Source organism: Pyrgilauda ruficollis, unplaced genomic scaffold, assembly GCF_017590135.1.
Source record: "Pyrgilauda ruficollis isolate IOZ18807 unplaced genomic scaffold, ASM1759013v1 scaffold2, whole genome shotgun sequence".
Lineage (NCBI taxonomy): Eukaryota > Metazoa > Chordata > Aves > Passeriformes > Passeridae > Pyrgilauda > Pyrgilauda ruficollis.
The window spans coordinates 24,215,633-24,237,903 of record NW_024519206.1 but is presented as its reverse complement, the minus strand read 5'-3'; the positions used below and the strand labels follow the sequence as shown (position 1 = coordinate 24,237,903).

Genomic DNA, 22,271 nt, shown 5'->3' with positions numbered 1-22,271 from the left:
CAGCACAGCAGGGCTGATGCCATTCTGACCTCAATACTGCAGCACCCGGTCAGGGCAGCATAAATACCTCCTGATCCAAAACACCAAGAATAATGAAATTAAGCCATTTTCAGACACACTGACATTTCTGGCACAGAAGAGGAGTCTGGAGTTCCTCTGAATGCTTGGTTGTGTTTCAGACTGTAGGTATAATGGAATGGGATAGGCTTTCACCTGCCTGTGAAGTTTGTTTGTGCTCACGCTGGGGTGTCTGCACTGAGACCTTGCCCGTATTACAGCTTTTGATCATGCTGTACATCCCACCTGCAGTGTGTCTGACACCTCTGAGAAGGATCAGCTAGCCATGAAGTCTGTAATCCATCTTTTCCTTTCCCTAATGTTCATATACAGGTTAATCTCTATGAGACCAATCTAGGACCATGCAATGGATAGTAGGGCAAGCATGACAGACAGATCAGGAATTCCTGCTCAGTGCCATGTTCTCATGCTCTTTGCTTTGCTCTGTGCAGGGTGAGCAGCAGGACTTTCAATCCTAGTACAAATGACCTGGCTGGAAGAACTCTGTGCAGCCTGACACAGTGATAAAACAGTGAATTCAGAAGGGATAGCCCTGGCAAGGGAGCTCACTGCATGTATTTGTACCCTGCACCTTTAGAAAGGCTGAGGGAGCCCGAGTGAAGACAAGAGTAGGTCAGTTACTATTGGCTGAGTCCAGGAGTCTGTGAAACCTGCTGTAAGATACAGCTCAGCAACCTTGTGGAGGTGACTGAAGGATGTGGAAACTGATAATTTTAGGAAAAAAAAAAAAAAAAAAAAGAAGAAGAAGCTATAACAATATTGAATGTTCAAGATTCCACACAGTTAACAACTGAGAAATTTGGCTTAAAATCAGCACTAGAGATAAGGTCCTAAATGAATGCAGAGAAGCTGAAGCATCGTTCCTTCACAGAACAAGCTATTTCTGTCACACACACATCTTCTTTTATTCTGTAACTCAGCTATGTGAAAAATAGTGCCTTCTTACTCAGCAGATTTGCCCTCTGTAACAGTCAAATCTGCTGACTTAACGGCAACAATAAAATTTTTTTATTGCTTTATAACTTCAGGGAGAGTGTGCTAGATTCCATTTCCAATTATTCATCAGACAGAACTGATTACTGAAGTCTAGGGCAGAACCAAATTCTGTGTAACTTGTACTTGCACAGCTGAGCAGGTGCAATGGAGAATGTCAGCGCACGCCAGCCATGGTGGATTAAGCTGGAACAGAGGAGGAGTTTTCTGGCCCCAGCTGCCTACCTGGCCCCTCTCCCAGCAGTGGTCACAGCTGGGAGGGCTTGCTGCCTTGTGAATTATTTATAGAACCAATGCATTTTACAGACGAGACTGCCAGAACAAATTGACATCAATTTGGGCTTAATCTGGTATCACATGTATGAATACCCAGAGGGTACCACTTATTCTGCCTTGTCATTACTGAGAAATTGAGCAGCATTTCTTTCCCACCATCTCCAGTCCAATGCATTAAAAATAAAAGACCATGCCTCATCTTGAGGGGATATTTAAGCTATACTGACACCTTTACAATTCTAAATTATAATTCTAAATGTCTACATTTAAACACTATATTTTCACTGCAGGTATGTGTGTCTGTAAATGCCTATTCATACATGTTGCCTGTAACATTTCTGTAATAATCATTACACCATATTTGGAAAGATTGCTTTGAAAATCCAAACTACAAGAATTTTAATTTCTCTTTTCAACCACATTACTATATAAATAGGCACTAAAGACTACCCACCATTAAAGACTACCCAGAAGTATTTCAGTGGTTTTGAACATCACAGGATAGGAGCTAAACAATGAAAATTTCCATAAAGAAAACATATCAAAATGAAAAACTACTACAGATAAGTAGGGAAACCATAAAAATTTTTAAGGACGCTAGATGACACTTTAAATGGTGGCAGCTCTCATCAGCTGATATAACAGTTTTATTTATTTAATCAGTGAAAAAGACCTAAGCTACTAGACAGAGATTGAAAATGCACAAGAGGGCAGTGTTTTTTAACATTTTAGTGTTTTCCCTCAGATCTGTAGGTTTTGACATCATGACTTTGATCTTCCTAACAATAAGCCTGTTGTTTCTAATTACACTTTTCAGATCTTTCAGATCAGCCTTGAGCAGTTCAAACAGAAGACTGAGCAAAAGTGGCTTCTGATTAACACTAAAACATTTAAAATACATGGTAATATTTATAAAGGAGTTATGATTTCCAAAAGAAACCAAAATCCTAATTTGACTTAATGGCTTCAAAGCACCAAATGCTTTACCTTGCGTAGAGCTAAAGCAATTGAACAATTTTGTGCATGATGATGAATTTGTTAGAGTCATCTTGCAGTCTGAGCACACACCTAAGCACACGCCTAAGCATTTCATACACCTGGCCCTCGGGGCAATGCTCTAACACATATTCACATGTGCAACAGCTCTTGAGATTGTATACGATGCCAAAGGAATTCTCTACAGTCTTGCAAACTGCTTCTGCAGAAAGCAACTTCTATTTTCTTCTGCCATTTTCACTAGACGTAGTCAGTGCTCCTTAAGGATTGTTCTTAACTGAAGGTAGAGTTTTCTTCTGTAATTTACCACATTTAGACCCACATTTAGCCTACAATACACAGTTTCTGTGCTACCTCTCTGTCACACCAGAGTGTGAACAAAACACGTTCCAATGTAATGCAGGTACAGAATCACAGAATCCTTAGAATAACGTAGGTTGGAAGGGACCTTTGCAAGTCATTTGGTGCAACTCTTTTCTCATATCAGACCTAACTTCAGGTTGTTCAGGGCCCTGTCCAGCTGCGTTAAGAAAATATGCAATGATGGAGATGCCACAATGTCTCAAGTCAAATGGTTCCAGTCTCATCACCTCCCCTGACAAAACTGTATTCCTTCTGTCCAGCTGAAACTTGCTACAATCTGTGACTGTTACTCCTTTCCTTTCTCTGTACATCTCAGAGAAGAGTCTGGCTCTATCTTCTCTATAAACCTTCTTTAGGTAGCAGTAGATAGCAATTACATTCCCTCCTTAACCTTCTCTTCTCCATGAGGAACACACTCAACTCCCTTAGCCTCTTCTTGTGTGTCATATGCTCCAACCCTGACTATGGTGCTGCTCCTCTTCTAGACCCTCTTCAGTTCCTCACACTGGGGTGAGAGCCTCAAAACTAGACACAGTATTCCAGTTGTTCCTGAATGATGAGCAGAGATAACCAAAGTTGGGCATGGTTTTGCTAGCAGAGTATACTGTCATGCTATACTGTCATGACAGCTGCTGACCCACCTCTAACTTGCTGTTCACCAGGACCTCCAAGCTCTTCTCTGTTGTAATCCTCCCCACACAAATGGCACAGCCCCAAATGTTCTGTTGAAGTAATGGTAAAAGATATGTACAGCTCTCTCCTCATCCACAGATGGAATCACCTCATCACAGAAGGAAAGCAGATTAAGTCGGGCATAATTTCTTCTTGGTAAATCCATGGTGGCTGCTCCAGTCACCTTGCCCCTCATGCCTGGAACTTGTATGTGTCTGGCTTACTGAAGTGAACTCAATCCTACTCCACAATGGGCAGTATCTCTTGCCTTCAAACTTTCCTGCTAAGCACAGACCTTGACAGCAAAGGCTAAGGCAAAGACTTTTCTTTCTACTTAGGCTCTTTGTTGGATTTTGCATCAGGCCAATGTCTTCCTTGCTGTTCTTTTCAATGTATGTCCAGAAGCTCTTCTTACTACCTTCACATTCTTCACTAGTTTCAATATCTGATGAGCTATGACGTTTCCATAATCCATATTGCCTATCCAGTAAAGGCTTCTACATTCCTCCAGGGGTAGCCCCTCCTTACTTTCCTTGCACTTATTTTGGTCTTCTTGAAGTCACACAGGAGGTCCCTTTTCCAGCTGGCCTCTTTCCAAGCCTTTTTTTCTAGCACACCACTCACTCTGCAAGAAAATCTCCCCTGCTCTGTGATCTCACTTTGTATTGATAGTACTTCAGCCATTAATGTGGTTAATGTTATTTTGGAAGACTGAAGAATTTGACTAGTAAAAGAACATTTTGCTGCTGTGTGTTACAGCTCCACTAGATGGCTGATGGAATAGGATTGTAAAATCTTTTATAGAATTAATAAGCCTAAAATTGCTTGCAAGGGAAAACTTTAAAATTCTCTGCTTGAAGGCACAGCACCTCTGAGAGGAAGAGTCTGCTTTGAAAGGTCCACTCAGAGAGAAGAAAAAGCCTTCCTGCTGCAGCTACACAGGCTGCAGACAACAGAGTGAAACAGGTACACAAATCATCTACATCCAATATTTCAAGCAAACTATTGCACAGCCAAGAACAAGTTATTAAAACACATTGCCTATTTTCATCAATAACAGGAAATACCTTGGGAAACATTCCGCTAGCTGCAGCAACTTGTCCATCTTTTTCTGGCATACAACTACTTAAATTCTAGTTTTGTAGCAAAACTACAGTATTTGAGTGAGTTCAGTGATATATATATTTAGACTCCTCTTTAATATCAAGGTTTTAGAGGGAATACTTGTAAAGAATGAATTCATTTACATGAGTTGCAGCTGAGAAATCACTGAGCAGTTCTTCTCATGGGGCCACTCATTTTGACTCACTCTATTCAGTCATCTCTGCTGATGGCAGAACAGAACAGAGCATGGGCCAGAATTTCATTGTTCTGCCACCAGTACTCTTCAAGCTGAGGAAGGCATTTTAGGGTACAAAAGAGGTGAATTTCAGTGGAAATGGGGATGTCAAGCTCAGAACCTATCTAAGAGGACAAAGAACAGAACAACATATGACTCACCTTCTTCCATCACACTTTACCTCTAACCAAAACAGAGAACAGTGAATTAGGCTATAGCAGCAGCATCAACAAGAAGAATTAAAAGTAATTATATAAAATTAATTAAATAAAAAATAAATTGACATGAGATAAATATATTGCTTTTGCCTATCAAGAAGTGTTTTGTACTGCTCAGATCCAATTATACAGTGACTTATAAGAGTGCTTTGTTTTTTACATATGCATGGTTCCACTGAAATTAATGCTATTACTGGTAGGAAGTTACCTAATTTGAAATAATAGCACTACACAGAATGCCTGAAGTTACTAGTTTGTGCATGCTTTTGCAGGCTGGAAATCTACAGCAGCACTTTATCACTTGCTCTGAGCCAGTTAATACTCATGCAATAAAAACCTTTGTATGAACACATACAGGAAGTGCAACTCACTGTGAGAAACCAAGTACTGACAAAGCAGGAAAATTAAGGCTTATTCAATGTAATGTTCCACCGTCTCAACAATGTCCAGTAATACTCTTGTGACTCAAATGAAATATGAAAAGATTTTAATAGAAATATATATAAAGCTTACTTGTGTTTAGTCATCTTTAGATCGTGGCAAAAATGGCTGAAGAACCTTGCATAGAATAAGTGCATAACTGCATGCTCCTTTCCTCCGATGTACAAATCCACAGGCATCCAGTAGTCTGCTAAGTCACTATTAAAGGGCCTGACAAAACACAATTATAGGAAAAAATCCAGTGTTGAAAGAAAAAATCAGCACTACTAAAGTAGCTCATCATCCTTAAGTGGACAACACTGTTTACTCTGAGCAATACATGTGTAATAAAACTTTCAGTTTGTTATCAGATCTTTTTGGTTTTTTAAGACATAAAATGATTATTATAGACAAAAATTTAATTTCCGCTGAGATGTAGATCCACAAAAAGATTATTTTCCTATATTTCAGGCAAGCAATTACCTGAGAAAGCAATGAAAACGCTTGACTGCTCTTTAAATGACTTTTTGTAAATATTCTGTGGCTGGCTTTAAATTTTTTAGTATTTATCAAGCTTTATATACAAATATATTAGAATGAAAGACAAAAGACATGACCACTTAAAACCAGTTTTTTAAAGTGACAATTTGCATTGTTGCCATTAGAGGGCAATGATGCAGTTTAAGGCTGCAGAACCCTCTGTAGAGTGAGATGGGTCACAGCACTTGAATGAAGGATGCTCGATGAAATGACAGTAAATTTGCCATTTACAGCATATTTGCATATCATTGGAGGTCACCTGAATGGTTTCCCAGCATTGCTTACTGCTTCATTCCATATTTCCATGTCTCCTGTAGGGGCCCACAAAATACAATTTGTACAGAGGTTTTTCTCTTCAAGCTTTCGCTTCAAGCCCCTGCTCTAACAAATTTATTTGTTTTGTCTGTCTGATTATTCCATCTGTAATTTTTGTTACAGTGATACTTCCTTCCTCACAGATGAGCCCAGAAGCAAATCATGGATCTGGGATTCATGTCTTTGGTGGAACAAATCAAACCTAACTTGTTCATAGGGCTCCAGAATCAACAGAATAATTCTCTGTATACTAGTGAAATATGGTTTATGGAAATGAAGGGTTTACATATGCATAGCTTAGTGAAAAGAACTAACGAAATAAATCAAATGCAGGCAGCAAATTAGTGCACAAGTCCATATAAATGTTCTCATTTCAGTGTAAAACAGATTAGACTACACTAAGCTGTTACTTTGACAGTTGGGTGTTACATCTGACTATTTATTCTTCAGCTTCTGGAAAAGTCCCTCTTGCCCACATACAAAAAATACTTCAAACTGTAATGGAGAGGAAGCAATCTGCCTAACTCAGTAATAGCAGTAATATATTCATGCTATCACTAGAAAATAATTAAAACTGGCATGAAATAAAAGAGTTCACAGAAGATTTTTCTCTAGTTTAACCAAACTAGTGCTGCCAATAAAAAAAAAAAAAAAAAAATTATTGGCCGAGCAATACTAAGTCACTGAGTATATGTAGTACGTTCCCAGTCACTGCTCTGCACAATAAATAAACAAATACATGCTCAAACAGCCCATCATGTGGTACCAATGTTTTAAAATGTGATTCTTCCTGTCTTCCTCAGACTACACAGTAGGGATGTTGCACTCATTCTTCTTTGGAAAAAAAGGGTGCTATCAAGTAGCGCTACTACAGCCAGACTATGAAGCAGAAAAACAGCTAAATAACTACATCTGTCTTCCCACACTCTCCATGCTGCAGACATTAGTCCACAGCACATGAAAAATCTCCTTTCATTAATTATGCATGTAGTGGAAGTGCTGACACAGCAAGACATTGCTGTGATGCCTTTTCACTTGAGGTCTGCACACAAGGAAATGGCAAGAGTCACCAGAATTTAAAAGGAGAGAAGGGAAGGTTCCAGGTTTGGCAGCTGGATGTTACACTGGACTATTCCTCTTCTTACCAGTGGAACAGCACTGCCTGTCCACACACTGAACTACTCAGTGCATTGCCAGGGAGGGTACAGCCAGCAATTTACCATGGCAGGCTGCTATTCCTGATGGCACCCCCCACTAAGAACTTCAGCTCCTCAGCTGAACATTTTCTCTGTGCCCTGCCCCATAATTCCCATTCATGCAAATTTCTGCTCCTTGCCCTGTAGCTCCTGTGCTTACACAGTTGTGCTTACACATCCTGCTCTTCTAGATCTCCTGACACAGGAGCAATCAAAGACCACATTTTTAGACCAGCTCCATATATTGTCCTGGTTTTGGCTGTGATAAGAGTTCTTTTTCTTCTGAATAACTGGTACAGTGCTGTGCTTTGAATTCAGTATGAGAATAATGTTGATAACACGCAGATGGTTCTGGTTGCTGCTGAGCAGGGTGTACTGTAAACCAAGGACTTCTTAGTCTCTCATGCTCTGCCAGAGAGCACGTGTACAAAGAAGCTGGTAGGAAAAAACGTCAGGAAGGCTGACCCAGACTGCCCAAAGGGATATTCCATACCATGGACTGTCATGCCCAGGAGATAAACCTGGGGAGTTGGCTGGGAGATGCCAATCTCTGCTAAGGGATGAGCTGGGCAGCGGTCAGCAGATGGCGAGCAATTATATAGCGCATCACTTATTTTTCCTGGGTTTTCTCTCTCTATTTCTCCCTCTCATTTTATTATAATTATTATTATACTTTGTTTCAGTTTTTAAACTGTTCTTATACAAGCCATGATTTTTACTTTTTTTTCCCCTCCTCCTAACTGTCCTCCCCAGCCCACAGAATGTGTGTGGGGGGTGAGCAAGTAGCCGTGTGGTACTTAAATGCCAGCTGGGGTTAAAGCACACCACCTACCCTGTGCTGTGCTCAGGCCCAAAGGGCAGGCACATAATGAGGGCAGTGCAGGGATTTACCCTGCCAGTAGACTGCAGCTAGGAGCTGGAAGCAGCTGAGTGTGTGGTCTCTTTGTTCCCTTGTGTTCTGTGTAGCAGGCTTGCCCCCAGTGACGCTGCGCCTGCAGCCCTCACCTGTCGGTGTTGTGAGGGTCAGTGTACCTCAGGTAGTACCAAGCAGAATCAACAAATGTATCCATGGTATCGGCCTCCCGCCGTGCTGCTGCCTTGCACCTGAGCAAGAGAGGAGAAAAGCTTTCTTTAGATAAGCGACAAGTTTGGAAAAAAACCCAAACAAACATGGACAGAGTGGCCATAAAGACATATAGATTGAAAACAGCAGACTGAAGAGTGACATGTTCAGAAAAAGCGCAACAACAGTAACAGGACTGACTTCTTCCCTCTCCCTCCCAAAGCACAGCAAAAGCAAGCCAAAAAGAAGCCTGAGCAGCCATCACATCCAGCAACAGCACAAGATGGCACTGCACTGGACAGCCCTCTCAATCTTAGAATTTTTTAGAATTGCCATTTTAAAAGCTACAAAGCACAGACAAGCCTACTTTGCCATAAAGTTAATGGGTACTGAATATAGATCACACTCGTTAGGTACCAGCAGATTTAGCAGAAAGGTCAGGTGGTTGCCTCTCACTGATTGTCTGTACAAAATGGTCTTTGCAGATTCCATTTATTATCTCTAGAAAAAATTAACTTAGTTTAATTTCAGCTATCACTGAGATCAAATCTCTTCTAGACCTTGTAGCACAATTTTAATTTGTGATTACAGCAAATTGATTTTTGCTTGTAATTATATTGGCAGCCCTAAGGAACAGTTTCAAAATAGATTTTAGGAGCTCAGGTTACTTTCTGTTAATTTCTCCTTGAATATTCGTTGTTTGTAAGAGCCAATAATCACATTTAATAAACTTCCATTTGTGGTAAATGATCCCTCTTAAAACTCTTACTATTAAAACAATGGGATTATTCTAAAGTCAATGAAACTTTGCAATCTGTGGCATAATCTTGTACATAAATGCCACTGATTATATGTAAGAAATGTACACAGTTAATAACTGTATGTAAGTTTAAATGCATGTATATAGTAGTAGTAAGTACACATAATGAATAGGGACTAGCTATTTCATATTTACTAACTGAATATTTAGTCTCTGATCAGTATTGATGAATGAGCTGCAACATGTATCTCTGCTTGTCTGCCTGATACTTCAGCTTGGCTTGCCAAGGCAAGTTTACAAGAGCATCACCACTTAACATTTTCCTTCATTCTGTCTCTGGTCCTCCTCAAATTTTTCTTCCAATGATAATAATCTAATAAAGGAGTTTTACTTCTAACTGCTTTTTAGAGTAGAAAAATAATTTTTAAAAATTGTACACATAAACAAAGACTTGGCCATTGTAAAAGAATGGCTTTTCTGTCAGAAGTAAGAATACTTTACAGTCATTGAACCATAATTACATCTGCTTCATGCCTCTGTGCTCTAAACGGACATGGTTCACTAACACAGACACAGCATGGGCATCTTTCAGAGTTTATACAATTTATATCAATATTGTGATTACAGGCACAATACTGTAATCTCATTAGACAATCTTCAGACGACTAACACAATTACTGGGACTTGTATAACAAAGAATAACTTGGGCATCTCCTCCCATTTATGATTGTTAACATTATTGTCACCCAAATACTCAGACTTTTGTAGCTTTCCATCTGGTTTCCCTTATTAATTCTAGATATTAAATGAAACTAATAAAAAACCGCATTACTGGAGAGAAGAACTAAAGGAAGGGATGATGTCACTTCTTGGAGCAAGAAAAAGCAAGGATGACTGCACACAGAAGTAATAGCTCAAATGATTTGAAACTGTAGCAGACATGGATGAGCAATACTGATGATAGCTGTCAGATAGGTGAAAATTAGGAAGACAAATAAAGATGAGAATTAAAAAAGTTAATTTCAGCAAGCTATTACATTTTAGGCTAAGAAACTAATCCTGTGTGACTTTATTTCTGACTAAACAAATGGCTTTGGTTAACTTCTATGCAGAGCAGCCACAGTAATTATCCAGAAACCATAAGGATTTGCTATACATCAAAAGTATGTTATTGTCTGGTAAACAACAAATTAATTTTTAACTAAGGTTGTGGGGCAAGACAAGAGTGCACACAGTAACTTTCAGTCACAACAGGAAAATTTTTCAATTGAAATTAGGAATTGTAGACCAAGGCACTTCTGGGGGCTTGACTAAACCTGTGGATCTTATTCAATAAGGCTTCACTGCAAAGGCCACACTTTAAAATACACTACTATGTGCACTTTCAATAGGCACATCTGGGAAGAAATTTTCTATGCAGAAACATGGGAGTGAAGGTCTGTTTTAAAAAAAAATTACATGTTATCAACAAAGTTCAAAATACATGTTTCCAGAGAACCACGGAACTGCTAATATGAAAAAAATGTAGATGTTATGAATCTGCTGAATTATCAGTCAGAGCCCTATTGCCATTTATATGTCTGATTTCCCTACCAGACAGCCTGACAACATGCTTCCCGTTAGTTTGGTCAGGCTGCTAGGAGCAGCGATGCATTGCACTGCTGATGAAAAACTTCTCTGGGATACTTTATGTTCGACCAGTTCCTCCCACAGAACCTATAGGCAAACTTCAGTGTACAGAGTATCTATGCAGTCCTCAAGATTACAAAATTGATTTTTACAACACATCTCTCACTACATCATTTAGACTTTTTATTTCTTGAACAGATGGACTACAAACAATAAGGATTACAGTGACGACAGGATGCATTTACTTTCAAATCTGAATTAAATCCTATCTGTAAGGTACAGTTTCATGATAAAGATTTATATAGCTGAGGGAACACTTTATTGTTGACTATTGGAAAAAAATAAACACAATGTTAGTTTCCTTAACAAGATGACCAATTCAGTAATCATTATAGGCTTTATATGAACATTGATGAAAGATAATGTAAATAGTAAATGAAGTGATAAATACTGTTAAGAAATGGAAAATGGAGAAAATTATTCTGTCTTTTTTTCTTTCCACTAACTTAAAATCAGTGAATTTTGTTTCAGCTTGTTTATGAAAAAACAGCAGTAGGTATTGAGTGTTGCAAAAAACAAGGAGTTTTACAGAGTGTATAAGAAAAAAATCCCTGTCCTGGGTCAAACTGAATATTATTTTGAAGTAGTATCCTGTCTCAGAGCAGTCACTCGCCAACACTTTGGGAAAGCGCATGAGAAACAGGCATGTGCAAAGTGATCTCTCCCAGGCTGCAGCAAATACAGCACTGACTTACCTTGGACAGGAACAGTTCACCCATTCTGAGGCGCTTTCCAAAGGTGAGGCTCCCTTTCCTGTGAAGGTGGTCACATTGGGCAGCACCACAGGTAAGTGCTCGTAGGGTACGGGGACAGCGCCGCACGCCTGGCAGTGAATGATTGGAATGGGCGTTCCCCAGTAGCGCTGTCGAGATATTAACCAGTCTCTCAATTTGTCACTCGTTAGGTCTCCACCTATTCTTTTATTTTTGGCCTGCTGAGTAATAGTTTTTAAAGCCTCCTGCCGAGTCATGCCAGTGATCTGATTGAAAAAGAAACAAAAAATGAGACGTGGAAAAAGAAAGAAAAAATTATAGTTGCTGTCAGTGAAAGTGCAAGAACAAACAAAACCAATCAGTTTTCTGAGAGTCAAATAAAACAACAATTTCCCTCTTACCACTGGTTAACATCCTGCTATCCAAGGGACTATGCACATATCAGCTGCTCATTTGAACCTTCTTGCTTAAGGGATTATGTTGATGATCTGAACAGAAGAAGGCTGAGAAAGAATCTTGTAGACCCCTTCAGCCATTATTGGCAGATATCTGCACTTACGGCTGATATCTTTACCAGATGCCGTATGCCAAAACTTTCAGAATTCTATCACAAACATAAGGTAGAGACCTTATGAGGAAAGTGCAAATGAAAACTGCTTTCCTTCTCCTGTGCTCATTTCAGGTTTTTCTATTCTTGCTTTCACATCCATTTTAACCACTTAGACCCTACCTGGGAATTAAAGTGTCTGCTATTAAAACACATATTTTCAAGAGCTATTTCTAAAGATAAGATTCCTATGTTTCTTGAGGCATCCATGATACCACAAAGGCTGAAGCCACATTTCAATTAATTTGTGAAAGAAGGATTAGTATGTTCATGTTTAGGTTAAAATTCTATCAAGGTTACAAAATAAGAGCCAACTTTTAACATAGCTTAAATTATTCAGTTTCCATTATAGAACTGAAACCAATACAGAGGAAAGTTCAACCTTCCTCTCCTGTACAAAAGGAAAAACTTATTTTATTGATACAGCAGGGCCAATATATCTCATCACTAAATTATTCCCAGAAATTTGGTAGCATAAGCTTGGCTTGATTTAAAAAAAACAAACAAAAAATTTCTTTAATCATACAAAGTATTTGGCATTTTTGAGAAAACAGATTTAGTTTGCATTGTTACTGTAAGCTGGAAAGAAATCCATACTTGTATACCCACCTCTGCAGAATTAATGACCTTCTCCAAACCATCCGGCAATGTCTCAATGACTTCAGTGAAAGAAATGCCCAGATTCTTAGCTACTGCAGCATCTTCTGCACTAGTACTAGGAATTCCTAGAAGGGATGAAAAACCATTTCATTTCTGTGGCACTCTCTTTATAATGACTTACATTTTCCCAAAACAGTTAAAGAAAATGGTTTAAGAACAGTAAAAATGTTTTTGTATTCTTTAAGCAGTAAAATTCAAACAGAAATAATCGCAACTCAGTAATTTCTCAGTTCCTCTGCAATTCAAACATTCATCAATGTTCTGTTCTTCTTTCAGAAAAGTTTGAAAATTTTATGGTTCTGAAAAAACTAAAAATAAAGCTGTAAAATTTGGATAGAATTATAGAATTTTCAATATAACCACATTATCTAAATATAATGTATTTAAACAATACAAATTTTAATTCTATTTGCTAATATGATAATCAAAGGCTCAACAAAGAACAGAGTCTTCCTGTTTCAATATTAATTTATCTCCAATTTCATAGAATTATGAAATAATAGAATATTATTGGAATTAGAAGTCATCTAGTTTCACCATAATGCAACAGTCTCAAACATTACTATCCCTTTAACTTACTATGAAAGACATGATTTGTTTATAAACTCAGGGAAACTATTACAATAACATCAGTTTGCTATTCAGACTATAACTAGTGAGAACACTTCCTACAGCTATTCAGATGAGTTACACAACTCACACTGTTTAAGGCTCCCAAAGCTCTCTTTCCCTCTGCATTTTATTATTTGGGACAGCCATGCATTTTAATTCTGCTCTGGAGGGTTTCACAGTGACTTAAGAAATTTCTTAGCTTGCTTTATTATCACACGTATTCTGAAACAATATTAAGATACTAACAGATTTATTATTTACATCTTTCTGCACATTTTCCCCTTCAATAATTTAATTAATAATTTGAACCATCTTGCAATTACTGTCATCTTTAAAAGGCAAAGAAACTTATTCTAACAAGACAATGCCAGCATTAAGTTGGTGAAAACTACACACAAAAGTTCTCAAAATATTTGTTGAGCACATTGGGATTATTAACTAAACCAGCTTAACAATTGTCTTAGTTCAGGCAGTGAAATGCTAGCTATACTTTAACTCTGCCAATATGTGGAAATTTGGAAGCAGATGACTAAAGAAAATCAAACGAAACTCCCCTGTGACAAGTAACCCCTTAACTAGAAAAACACAAAATTGCTATTATCTTCCCAGCAGATGTACACTCTTGCCATTTCAAGAACAATGTTTGTATCTTAATTTGTCAGAGAGCCCTGTAGTCTGCAACAGGTGACTTCACAATATGCTCTGCAAATGGAAAAAAGCAGGTCCCACTTTCTGGTCTGCTTCCTTTTGGAAAGATGATGCTATTAATGTACACTGGCAAAGCTCAACAGCTGGCACCCACAGCTTCCCATGAAGAGCTGGGCTGTTTCCAGCAGACATAAGGCCAAAGTATGTGCCAGCAAACTGGAAGATTTTAAGGAAAATTAAGATTAGGTATCTCAATCATTTGGCTTCTCCTATATGAGGAAAAACTTTGTCAAAATCAGATTCAAACCTAAAGCATAAGATGTGGGATGCTAGAAGCAAGGTAGAGAGCCCAAATGGGTAATTTCCATCAGCCCTGCGAGGGTCATCCAAGACATTTTTGCACAGCCAGCTGGTTTAATTCAGTCCAGTTGTGCAAAAATACCAATATTGGCAGCAGTGAAAGCAGCAGCTCCAGGACAGGAAAGAAGTATCAGCATCAGGGAGACAACAACAGGAATTAAGGGATAAGGAATGCACTGGAAAAAGGGAAGAAGACATAACCATTTCCCATTAGGGCTGGTATTGAACACTGCCTTCTCAATGCAGCTGAGACCATGGCAAAGCACAAGAGTAAACAAAGAGCTGGGTGGGTGCAGATTAAAATGGATATGGTTTTTAAAACTTAGTACAATTTCTACTTTGATTTATTAGGAGAATCATATCATCTAAGAGGATGTACTTAGCTGCCCAGTTTTGGGACCAGGCTCCATGTCCAGGAAAGGAGTAAGACAGGCAGATTCACAGGACAACTTTGGGAACAGAAGCTCACTGCAGGCGATTCAGCATCCTCTAGCAACACCCTTCCCCTCCACTAATCAATCCTCAACTCTAAATCACATGCCTTAAATTATGGGAAAGCTACCTTGAGAGATAAAGGATCTAAGATAACTGTCCAAGACTACCTGAAAACAATTATTACCTATCCTGAACTATTTTACTGGCCTCAAAACAAATATTACTAGATAAAAGTCAAAGTTGAAGTTTTGTACATTCACCATCTGAAGCATTTCTCTATAAGCATGTTTCTCTATAAGTTTACAATTTATGTAAACTTAAGACACACAAAAAAGACCAAAAATGGTACAGTTCTGTTTTGATTAAGGATGGTGAGAGACAGCCAAACACATATGTTGTAGGTAAACAATTTTCTTAAGATATGCATATCCTCAAACTTAGCTCATTAAATGACTAATTTTATAATGTTTCCATTTAAAATTAGCATCCTGTAAATCTCTTCACTCACATAGATTCCACATAGTTCTTTTTTCCTCCCTTCTTCCCTAATGGAGAACAGAAATCCAAAATCCAGGAGAGAGAACCTCTGTGTTCAAATATTTACTACAACAGTACCTGTGCTCCAACACAGCAACTGAAAACCATACTATTCCACTTAAATATCTAATGTCACATACCTATTTTAGTATCAAGATAATTATCAAAATTGGTTTTTGCTGAGATGACTACAGGAATCTCCTGATTGGTAAGCAAATTCACAGCTGTCACTGAAGTAAGTGAGTCTGAAAACAAATGTAATGATATGGTAAGTAAAATATAACAGAAGATATGCTAAGAACATCACTTACCATTACAATGCAATTTATCTTAAACTTACATGAAATTTAAATAACAGTTTTCTTTAAAAAAGAAGAAAGTGACAAACCTATTCACATTTCGAAAAAGCTCAGATGTATTAAAAGGCTCACTAAGTCATACTGATAAATTACCATGATTAGAAAACATAACAAGCACCTTTATAGAAACAGAGCAAGATTTGGATTATAACAAAAAATTGAGTCATTGATCAAAATACAGGCTGCTGCAAAGTTGTACAAACTGGTTTTATTAAGTCTTGAATTATGTACTAGCATACAATGTTACAAAATCCCACCAAAATGAGATAAAACTGCAGGGGAGCATATATCCTTATGATTTAATTTCTTACAGAAGAACTACAAAGCATGTGACATCTTTTTTTCTAACCTGGGCTAAAAACCACCTAAGTAACCTACTGATTTCCAAACAGGATATTAATATTAATATCAATATTCATATTCAAATTACAGATGAGGAACCCGATGTCCAAGCAAGGGGAAATAGGAGAGGAGAGAATTAAGGGTTTTATTAGAGAACTAATAAACTGAAATTGATTTACCATGTGCAGACTGGGTGGCTTAGCAAGAAGAAATCCAAATCTGAATACTCCAAATTTTGAGGATTTGAACCCCAGATCTCAATTTGGGCCTATTTCTAACTTTTTCAGTGCTTTTAAATTGATGATAATTACAATCATTAAAATATGGGCTGCTAAGAGCTTCCTTTCACCTTTCTTCATAGCTAAGCTGAGGCAATGAAGGCTTACATTGCAATGCATAAAATCTGCTTGAAGTAAAGTAACAGCAATTTTGAGAACAGAGCTGTTTATCTCATCACGCTTCTTAACACAAATGATACATTTATTTCTGATTACTACTTTTCCAAATTTTAGATGTCTGAGGTATTCATATTATAAAGAAAATTTCCACATTCCAACCACCACACGCAGCTTTCCTCTGTTTAAAAAAAGCACAAAAAGGACAATTTCATTTTTTAAAAGCAACTAACCAAAAAGCGTCATGAGCAGGAAGCTGAGTGGGCAGGACACTGCTTTTAAAAATAACTTCTCTCTTCCACCCAGCAATAATTTTCATTTTATGCTGGAACCCAAAATATTATCTACAGTTTATGAAGGTGCTCTTTCCTGTGCCCATTTGCTCACATCATTATCATCAGAACCAAAAAGAGAGAGTGGTACAGGTACAAGTGTAAGACAATGTATGCAGAGAATTATAATGAGATAATGAACAACGTAATGGTCAAATCTTTATCTCAGGCACCTCCTGCTGTCCACACCATTAGACTTACCAGATTCTAAATTAACATACATTTTTCTAGGCAAAGAAAAAAAAAATTAAATTGAATGTTTGACAACTGGTTGTTCAATTTATTGAAATAATAGTAGCCTAAAATACAGACATGTACTTCAAGACTAAAGGTTTTAGAACTTTCAGTTACTCTGCTACACAATTGCTCTTTTTTCTCTCCTAGAAAACATAAAACCATACCCTCCTAATTACTGAAATGAGAACACAGTGAAGAAAGAGAATTGCAAGACTATGCCCATTGAAAAGAAAACAATTACATTTAATTAAATTAAAATTTCAGTGTTAGTGAGGAATTTTTTTAAAAAAAGTCTTGGTTAATGTGAAAATAGGGTCTATGCAAGGCCATCCAAAATTTCTTTTTATTTAAATGCCATTGTTGGCCTTTCATATGTAAAATTATAATCTCAGCTAATTTCAACTGAAGAATGTCTGTAAGTATGTTCACAAGTAGCAGGAGTATACAATAGCAGAGTTATGTGCAATTGTGCCTCTTTTTTGAGTACTTCTGGCTGTCATTATTTCAACTCAGAGTTTCGTAATTTAACTCAGCCAAAAGCTTTAAGCTTATTGTTAACAGACACACAAAAAACCTTCTGCAAGTATTTCCACTTAAAAACCAATATAAAAATATACCATTGTCCTTACTAAAAGCAAATTTTGCACATTTTTGGTTTGGCTTAAGGCACAAGATCCAACAAAGGTACAGGCACATGCATGAATGTGTGTTTGTGCAGTTAGTGCTTTGACTTGGTTCAACTGCAAGAACTGCAAATTTGTTCTCCAAAATTCTCCCAGCTTTTCTCACCTCTTAGACAAGGACTTTATGTACTCAACCCAATCAGGCTCCATGTTTCTTTCTACTAGCAAGCCAATTTTTAAAGGTAGAAATGAAGTATTTAACAAAGCAGGTTCTGTATAATCAACACAATTTTCCACACGATGCTGTTGAAATCAGATGTTATATAGACAATGAAGCCCCATCTTTACCAGTAAGGGAAAAAAAATATTGAACACCAGCCTGAAGTAGAAACAAAACATATTATATTTACTCTTGTCATTTCCAGGTCTTCCAAACAATAAAAAAATATTAGACCATGGATGCTAAATACAGGCAGAGTTGGTGGTTGGAGACTTCAGGAAAGCAGCTAACAACAATTAAAGCATTATCAGTTGACTGTGCAAGTCATAACTGCCATAGGGATACTCTGAATTTACTCCATTAGAGTCTTGTATTTACAAAGGATCTGCATAGTAGAGTATTATTTTACTATCTATCAGTTTTCCACTTTGCTATGTATTAGTGATAAAACCAGAGAATTTGTTTTTATTTAAAAAATAATTTTTTTTTAATAAAGTAAAAAATTAGTGATATATTGACCTTTTTAGATTCCTTATGACAGGAAGAAAACATTGCTGGTGCAAGAATTAGTTCTGCTGTCTTTGCGCGAATGACAACTTACCATACAGACATGAGATTTTCCAATGGGCTGACACAGTCAAATTTGGACTATTAATTTCTGGTGGATGAGGAAACAAGACTCTGTTCCATTGCTTTTATATACTATGAAGTGTAACAACTATTATAGAAGGAATTCTAGCAGAGCTGCTCTTGCCACACCTGAAGCCAGGACAGGCTGGTGTGACACTGTGTGACATAGCAAGAATCAAAGGCCTGCTTGCTCTCAACAGGAACAGCTCCTGCTCAGCTTGATGCACATTCTATAAAGATCATTCTTTACAATTGTTGCTCTTCTACAACAAATTGCAGTATGAGAAAAATACCACCTTTCCCTGGGATGAACTCCCTCTGCAAGACTTCCTTAAGACTGCTATTCCCATGCAGCAGTCTGTGAGTTGGTAAGATATATAAATGGGAAGCTCCATAAATGGCTTCAGGTGTATAGGTGTAAGCTGCTAGCTTCTCTTCTGTTACTTTGCCATTAACCTGAAAAAAAGCAGAAAAAAATTCCCACTGGCAGTGCGGTGGTTATAGATTTCCCTTCCTTTTCACACAGCTAACGAGTCTACATCACCCTGCAGAAATACACAGATCCAAATACCAAAACCAGACACAATCCCACCATAGAAATTTTCCAGAATCAAACCTGGACAAACTTACTTTTAGGCCTTGATGAAGTTGCTTTACAGTTTTGCCTTAGTTTATCCAAATATATCTATAAAAATATCATTCTAATCCCATATGTAATATTGCACTGTGCCACTGAGATAGACTCAATCCCTGGCTAAGCCACCCAGAGTCCTTCTATTCACTTTTAATATGCATGCCTTGTTTCCAAGAAACTGGAGGGAGATGTTGCCTCTGAAATCTGAAGAGAATTTAGGATTTTCTCAGCTACAATGTGACTTTACACCATACTTCTCTGATGAAGTGAATGCTGCAAATTATGTACAGAAATAAAATAATAAAAGGTGGTACAACAAACAACTGGACATAAAATGTAAATAGTAAACTTCAAAGACTTTTAAAGAATTACCACCTGTAACCATCAACAAGGTTTATATCTTGGATCAACTAACTGTGGAGTATAAGGGGGTCTTGGAAGGAGATTTTTCTGTAATAAGTATTGATATAAATTTTCAGAAACAATTGATAAAAACAACTTTAATACAAAGTTATATATACATATACAAATAGAAGTACTGCATCTTTTAGCAGGGTGTAAATCAGAGGTATTTAAAAGGTTTAATTTGTCTCAATTTGAAGTTCTGAAAAATTCAGTACTTTAAAATAAGAAGTCACTTTAAAAATGTTAGACCAGAGTAAATAATCACAATAAAACTTCGAAGTGCAAGGACTGAAATCTGATCAGAAATTTCAATCTCTGAAAATCTCTTCTGTCACAATCATTTTCATGAAGCCTTGCTCATATCTTGACAAAAAAGGGGAAAACTGAAGTCCTTCTGTAGATAATTTTTTTTTCAGGTTTCCATTTCTCCTTCTCCTTTCTTTCTATCTAGACTTCTCTGTAGCTCCATTATACCTAATAGTGCTGTTTCCATTATTTTAATTATGGGAATACAGTAAGTGAAATAATGGACATATGTAAGGAAAGCAGTTTGCCTGAGGACAGCTTGGGTCTGACAGAGAAGGTGCCATGCAGAGAAAAGCAAAAGCCCAACTAGACCCTAGCTGACATGTGCAGACATGTGCAGTGCCACTTGATAGTGCACTTGGCACAAATAATCTGGCTTTCAGGGAAGCTTATTAGCTGGCATGTGTTTTGGCATAAATATACACAGCCAATTTGCATCCACTTGAACACGAAAACCCTTTCCTAAGGAGGATAGCAGGGAGTATCTCTTCAACCCTCAAGTAGTGTTCTTCAGGAATCTGTGCTGGTCTGTGCATGAATATAATAATAATAATAATAATCTTTTTTAGGAGATTTCAAGCTTTTAAGATCTGAAAATCCATTCCCATCACACATTTCAGGGGTTGCAGTTAGCCCAACGAAGAGAGTAGCAAATGAAATTTCTGACTTACCTTTAGCAAGAAGTCAAGAGAGCACCCAATGCAGTCACCTATCCAATTTGCTTGCATTTCTTTAATACCATACCACTCAGGGAGATCAGATAAAGCATCAAACATGGCCTTAAGCAACAAAAGAAAGAATGAGGACATTCAGCTTTTGTAAGCATATGAATTAATACTATGGGTTTAATTATAACTAACAGCAAAATGGCAAGGTGCTGGTAAAAACATTGGAAGAGGTGTTTTACGTTGCTGCTACCTCAAATTAATCTCTGTGAGAATAGAACTAACATGGTACTAGCCAGAGGTATGCCACTGCTAACAGAGACCCTGCTATTAAAAGTGGCCTTTCTTTTGAATGGACTAGACCTTAAGATACAGGAAGAAAAAACTTAGATGAAAACAAACACAGAAAATATTCCCAGTGGTTGTAACTTCTGGGAAATGTAGACAACCTAGTGAGCTGAACAAGACTTAACAGTTGTGCTTGCAGATATGAAGCCTACATTTGTATTAGCTGTTTTAGACAACAGCCCAGACATTGCAGTCAGACAAAAGGTGTTAATATGTCCTAACATTTTCAAGCTCTGGCTTAAAATAGCATTATAGTTTCTAGTTATCTATTTTTTCCTATTTTGTATTGGTATTTTACCAAGCACTACAGGCTGCAAAATTGATTGGGATCTTTAGGTTCTACCATCCTGAAAAAACCAGCACTAATCATAATAACAAAGCTTTGTATAAAATAAAATTATAAATAATACTACAATAATATCATTCTTATAAGTGATCAGCAATGAAGCTGGGCCTAGAGGGGTCAAGGGTCTAGAGCCACTCTTCCGAAGAGTGGCTGATGCACCTGGGGATGTTTAGCCTGGATAAAAGGAGGCTCAGGGGGGACCTTATCACTCTCCACAACTGCCCAAAAGGAGACTGCAGTGAAATGGGGGTCAGTCTCTTCTCTCAGTTAACAAATGACAGGACCAGAGGAAACGGTCTGAAGTTGCACCAGGGGAGGATACTACAAAAAAATTCACCATTGAAAGTGCTGTCAAACATTGGAACAGACTGCCCAGGGAAGTGCTTGAGTCATCATCTCTGGAGGTATTTACAAGACCCACAGACATGGTGCTTAGGGATAGGGTTTAATGATGGACTTGGCAGTGCTGGCTTGACGGCTGGACTTGAGAATCTCAAAGGTTTTTTCCAACCTAAATGGTTCTATACTATGCAGCAATGAAGAAATTCAGTCCTTTACTAGCCATAATGTCCAACAACCAACTTGTAACTTCTATGTATATTTGCACTCAACAAGAGATAAATCCATATATTTATGTGCTTTCTGATGTGTGGAATGGAAGCATGAAAGTCTATTCCAAATCAACTAGTATTGGTCTAAAAAGTTTGAACAGCACGATTTTAATAAATGGCATCTACAAGAATGTAAAGAAGACAGATAACTTAAAGTTCATCTCATTTCTCACTTCATAACACTTCACATTTTTGTTATGAATACTGTGACTGTCCAAAATCTTTACTTTGGCAGAAGTACAGCCAGAGGCATGAGTCATTTGGACAGATGGTGAATATGCTGAACAATTACAGTTAAAATCTAAGAATAAGGCAACATGTTGAATAA

The 22,271-nt window shown here is 37.6% G+C and overlaps 1 protein-coding gene across 1 annotated transcript in view; it reads right to left on the bottom strand.

Annotated features, from left to right (window-relative positions):
- Positions 1 to 22,271, bottom strand: part of LARS2 (leucyl-tRNA synthetase 2, mitochondrial) — an 83,419-nt gene that overhangs the window by 22,440 nt on the left and 38,708 nt on the right. Inside the window, exons 8-14 of the mRNA XM_041466596.1 lie at positions 20,645 to 20,752; positions 18,925 to 19,084; positions 15,631 to 15,735; positions 12,848 to 12,963; positions 11,614 to 11,897; positions 8,412 to 8,510; positions 5,449 to 5,586 (exon numbers count right to left, since the gene is read on the bottom strand). Of these exons, the coding sequence (XP_041322530.1) occupies positions 5,449 to 5,586; positions 8,412 to 8,510; positions 11,614 to 11,897; positions 12,848 to 12,963; positions 15,631 to 15,735; positions 18,925 to 19,084; positions 20,645 to 20,752 (1,010 nt within the window). The remainder of the gene's footprint in view (positions 1 to 5,448; positions 5,587 to 8,411; positions 8,511 to 11,613; positions 11,898 to 12,847; positions 12,964 to 15,630; positions 15,736 to 18,924; positions 19,085 to 20,644; positions 20,753 to 22,271) is intronic.